A 6,000-nucleotide genomic window follows, 5' to 3' on the forward strand; every position below is an offset into this window, starting at 1 on the left:
TCTTGATTGAGTGACATATACATGTAGTTATAATTATTTTAAATGATATTATTTTTCATTTCCAGGCAGCACCATCTCTTGAAAAGTCGGCTTATTCTTTAGATCTTTTAGCCATATGGAACTGAGCAGTTGATTATATTTGTTTTAAATAATTGTAAAAATAATTTCCCATTCCAGGCAGCATCATCTCTTATGGCTGTTGATGGAATGAAACATATTTATTTTAATTGTAATCTCTTTTTTCCCCATTCCAGGCAGCAGTATATCTTATGGCTGTTGATGGAATGAAACATCGTTATATTTATTTTTAATTGCAATCTCTTTTTTCCCCATTCCAGGCAGCAGTATATCTTATGGCTGTTGATGGAATGAAACATGGTTATATTTATTTATGGTTATAATCTTTTTTTCCCATTCCAGGCAGCAGTATCTCTTATGGCTGTTGATGGAATAAAACATATTTATTTTAATTGTAATCTCTTTTTTCCCCATTCCAGGCAGCAGTGTATCTTATGGCTGTTGATGGAATGAAACATGGTTATATTTATTTTTAATTGCAATCTCTTTTTTCCCATTCCAGGCAGCATCATCTCTTGAAAAGTCGGCTTATTCTTTAGATCTTTTAGCCATATGGAACTGAGCAGTTGATTATATTTGTTTTAAATAATTGTAAAAATAATTTCCCATTCCAGGCAGCATCATCTCTTATGGCTGTTGATGGAATGAAACATATTTATTTTAATTGTAATCTCTTTTTTCCCCATTCCAGGCAGCAGTATATCTTATGGCTGTTGATGGAATGAAACATCGTTATATTTATTTTTAATTGCAATCTCTTTTTTCCCCATTCCAGGCAGCAGTATATCTTATGGCTGTTGATGGAATGAAACATGGTTATATTTATTTATGGTTATAATCTTTTTTTCCCATTCCAGGCAGCAGTATCTCTTATGGCTGTTGATGGAATAAAACATATTTATTTTAATTGTAATCTCTTTTTTCCCCATTCCAGGCAGCAGTGTATCTTATGGCTGTTGATGGAATGAAACATGGTTATATTTATTTTTAATTGCAATCTCTTTTTTCCCATTCCAGGCAGCATCATCTCTTATGGCTGTTGATGGAATGAAACATATTTATTTTAATTGTGATCTCTTTTTTCCCCATTCCAGGCAGCAGTATATCTTATGGCTGTTGATGGAATGAAACATGGTTATATTTATTTTTAGTTATAATCTTTTTTTCCCATTCCAGGCAGCAGTATCTCTTATGGCTGTTGATGGAATAAAACATATTTATTTTAATTGTGATCTCTTTTTCCCATTCCAGGCAGAAGTATATCTTATGGCTGTTGATGGAATGAAACATGGTTATATTTATTTTTAATTGCAATCTCTTTTTTCCCATTCCAGGCAGCATCATCTCTTATGGCTGTTGATGGAATGAAACATATTTATTTTAATTGTGATCTCTTTTTTCCCCATTCCAGGCAGCAGTATATCTTATGGCTGTTGATGGAATGAAACATGGTTATATTTATTTTTAGTTATAATCTTTTTTTCCCATTCCAGGCAGCAGTATCTCTTCCATGAGTTCGACGCGGTCGGAGACGGAAAGTGAAAACGCTAGTCTGTCCGGCTCCGACACGGACTCCCTGTCCCAGAACGACCCCAACCGAATCTCCATCCAGTTCTTCGCGGACACGCACGAGATCTTGCCGCTCTTCGACCTATTCCAGCCGATCGTCAACTGGATCGATCCCGACATGCACCTCTTCAAGATCACCGAGCGAGAGTCTCGCTGCAGCCGAGAGCGAGGCGACAGCACGACGGACCCGGATGTGATTCCGAGCCTCGCTGTGATCGTGTTCCTCCACGAGGAAGGCATGCTGGGGTGTGAGAGGATCCAGTCAGCCAGACATCATTTCGAGAAATGCCCGTGGAAGTTTCACCACTCGGAACATTTGAAGAACGGCACGCTCAATCCTTATCCTTATAACTCTCAAGAGTTCTACTACACGTCCGATGATCTCCCCCTGTGGGCCGTTAGACAGGTGCATTATGGGAAGGAGCATATCAGAATTGTGATATACGCCAGTGCAGAGAATTGGGATGATACTTTGGAGTTTTACAAGCTGATTCTTGGAACCAATGCAGATCTGCAGAGATCGGACTTCTGTATGTTTGTGGTCCACACACAGATTCACTACGATGTTCAGTTTGCGCTGAAGAGACTTCCTAACGGGAACAAACCGAAACTCCTCGATTCTGTTACGCTGCAGTTTAAAGTCTCGGACGTCGGCCATATTGTTCCACTGTTTCCAAACATCTGTCAACCTATCTCAGATAACAGGTGGCAGACGACGGACCATGATGGGAATTCGGTGTTGCTGGAAGTCGTGGGCAATCCAACGATGTCAACGTTTGACAAACTGTCTCCAGCGATCTCTCTGACCTTTGAGAAAACGCCACCTCCGATTCCTCCAAAACCATTCAAGAATAAACATCAACAACAACGGCAACAACAACAACAACAACAACAGAGTTTCTTCGTATAACACACTATACATGTAAACAAACTGACCTGAGTACTGTAAAGCAAAAGCAGTACATATAATTGTACAGACATTGTACAAAAATGCATTTTAATATGTTCATATTATACTGGAATCATTTGTCGGATATTACGAACATCTCACATCTCAAGTATTAAGTACATCTCATGTTTAGGGTATTATAACGGTCTCACGTTTCGGGTATTACGAACATCTCACATCTCAAGTATTATGGACGTCTCATCTTTAGGGTATTACAAAGATCTTACGTTTCAGATATTATGAAAATCTCACTATTAGACTACTGTGAACGTGTTATTGCAAAGAGAGCATCACAGCCGTTGAAACAACAGCATCACAGATGTGGGATCAAACGTGAGATAGCTGTGAGATCAAGAGTGTGACAGCTAAAGGAACAAACGTGAGACTAACGTGATCCACGGGAAAGATACATAATTCACGTGAGAGGTGTCAGTTGTAGCTTCCGTATACTATATGTTCTCATATGTAGAACGGAATTTCAATATTGTGTTCAAACATTAGTTAGTGCAGTTGGATAGTGTTGTTATGAGCTGACATCATCATGTTGCCATCATGGTGTGATATGTTTAATGTAACTTATTTATGAGACTGTTGTAAGGTTTGTTATTTAGAAGACAAATACTATGATATAAGCACCAAGACCAACGGCCTTGGATCTTAAATGGAACTTCAGAAGTGAATACACTGGCTATACAACAATAATGGCATATTCTTTTGCATTTATTAGTCTGATTTTCATTCTAAAATATGGTGTAGAAGAAGTAACCAGGAGAAGATCCAAAATAGCAGTTGTGTTATGAAATCACCCCCAACCCCCGACCACCTTCAGAATTGTCTTCAGTAGATCTTCAAGGCTATTCTGGCACAATTATTCTTTTAATTTTATGTCCATTTTTATTTTATGTGAAACCATGTTCAGTTTCATATTTAATTACATTTACATATATGTAAAGTACATGTTGTATATTGGTACGTATTAACATATTCTTTTATCCCGTCCAGGAGATTAAAAAACCCAACTCATTTCCACCTACAAAAAGGAGATGATAGTCGAAGAATAATGAATCTAGAAGTGAATTATATCATATTTAACATCATTTAAATTTTAAAGCTGCAACCCCGCTATTGTTTTAACGAAGAAAGGAAGGAAAGAAGGAAATAATATTTTATTTAAAGACTAACTCAACACATTTCTATTACGGTTATATGACGTCAGACATATGATTAAGGACCACACCGATAATGAGAGAGGAAACCCACTGACACCACGCAGTTGACTACTTTCTATTAGTAGCAAGGGGTATTTTATATATCGCATCCCACAGACACGATAGTACATATCACGGCCTTTGTTACACGTTGTGGAGCACTGGCTAGAACGAGAAATAGACCAATGAGCCCACTAACGGGGATCGATCCTAGACCGACAGCGCACTAGGCAAGCGCTTTACCTACTGGGTCATGTCCCGCCCTTTGTTTTAACGAATTTGCATGTTTTCAACTGAGGCATGTTCAAAAATGGTCTTTGCGCCTGAACACGCCACTGATATCGTAAACTGTCTTGAAATATATATATATATATATATATATATATATATATATATATATATATATATATATATATATAATGTCTGGCAGCCTTTTTTTTAGATCCTTGTGTAACTAAAGAGTTCAAAGAGTGGAACTCTCCCACAGCTTCTTAATGACTTTGTGTGACCTAAAAGGAACCATAAATTTAATCAATTTAAAATAGATTATTTATTCCAAAAACGTAAATATTAAAAACATACTCGAGATTGCAGCTTTAATATTTATTTTATTATCTTCTTTGCTGATTTCTTACGTTACCCAAACAACAAGCTTCTAAAATTAACCGGAAATGAGCATTTGGCGCCAAATGTATAGCATCAGTTATCAATTGTGTTAGTACAAGAAAAACACTGTCCATTTTTATCTTGTTACACTGATATATCGATTATAAATAGTTCATTGTGTGCACTTTATGTTTCTTCGTGGTTTTAAAGGAACGGACCCTAGTTTTTAAACACCAAGGCATATTTTTCACCTATACTCTAGTTTCAGTCCGTACAAATGGACACTAAGTTTGGTTAATTTACAAACCTGTAACAAATTTGGATACAACAGAGTGAAGCAAGAGTCTGTGACGTTGAAATACCCTTACAAATAGACTAAAACGCGACTCCATAACCGTCACTTCTCAGACGCACGTGCGTTTTTAAAATATGAAATATGCATTTTGTGGTATTAGAAACACCAGGACGACCAAAAACACTCTGTTATACGGAAATGGATAATCTAAACAATAAAATATAAGTAATGTTTGATTTCAGTGATCATAAACGGCTCTAATGGTGAACAATATGTCTTAGTGTTAAAAACTAGGGTATGTCGCTTTAAAACTTACTAGTTTAGAAGCATGCAAGAGCTCGCGTTCATAATTTTGACACTAAAGCTATTGGTTGCTTCTTTCTTTTTCATTTCTTTTTCATAATTGATTACTTGTGGAAAAGAGGCAAAAGTATGCCTGATTAATGCATTAAAAAAGATTTATAATAATGTTTTAAAATGAAACAGCCCATAGATATATTATATTATCTCCGGTGATTATTACAGCTAGGCTGTATTACTTTTCAACACGCTCTGTTGATATATATATATATATATAGGTTATCATAGGTGTATAATTGGTGTTGGTAAAATATCAAGACAAGTTAAAGGTTATAAAAAATTATCATCATTTTTAAGACCAGTATCACTCCAAAGACACATTAAATGTTAAGTGCTTTTTTTTTTTTTTTTTTTTTTTTCCTTCTTTTTTTAAGATTATAACTTGCTTTCGTGCATTGCTCATAAATACAACTAAGGTTCAAGTTCGCTGTTTTGGGCACGCAATTCGACGTCTGCCTGTTTGAAAAAACAACAACTAAGGGCTCTGAGTTCAGGTAAGATGAGGGCGGCTGTCAACCAATCGCACATGCTAGATGAGCGCGCGCACACACACACACACACACACACACACACACACACAAACGCGCGCGCGTGCAGGACAAGGCAGTCTTACAAAGCAGTACTTGAAAATGATGATAATTTTTGACGATCCCTTAACAAATATTTAGACAGTGTCGGCCCGGGATGATGATGATGATGAATACGGTGTAAAGTATTTTTCTGTTTGCAAATAAGGTTTAAGCACGATGCCCTGGGACGTAGTTCAACTGCCTGGGCTGTCTAGATCAGCTGTTAATGAGATAAAAACCGAAAACGCCACATTGGTGTCGCTTGTCGATTAACAACAATGTGTGATTTACATGCACTTTTCTACAAGCAGGATAGCACACACCATAGTTTTAGGTACACCAGCATGTTCTAAGCCCAATATATAC

General features: G+C 36.8%; 1 protein-coding gene across 1 annotated transcript in view; it reads left to right on the plus strand.

Moving 5' to 3' along the window:
* The window catches only part of LOC121373490 (protein FAM124A-like), a 96,749-nt gene extending 92,642 nt beyond the window's left edge, over positions 1–4,107 (plus strand). Inside the window, exon 3 of the mRNA XM_041500162.1 lies at positions 1,572–4,107. Within this exon, the coding sequence (XP_041356096.1) occupies positions 1,572–2,557 (986 nt within the window). The 3' untranslated portion in view covers positions 2,558–4,107. The remainder of the gene's footprint in view (positions 1–1,571) is intronic.
* The last annotated feature ends 1,893 nt before the right edge of the window (positions 4,108–6,000 follow it).

The sequence above is a fragment of the Gigantopelta aegis genome, chromosome 1 (assembly GCF_016097555.1).
Source record: "Gigantopelta aegis isolate Gae_Host chromosome 1, Gae_host_genome, whole genome shotgun sequence".
In the NCBI taxonomy this organism is placed as follows: domain Eukaryota; kingdom Metazoa; phylum Mollusca; class Gastropoda; order Neomphalida; family Peltospiridae; genus Gigantopelta; species Gigantopelta aegis.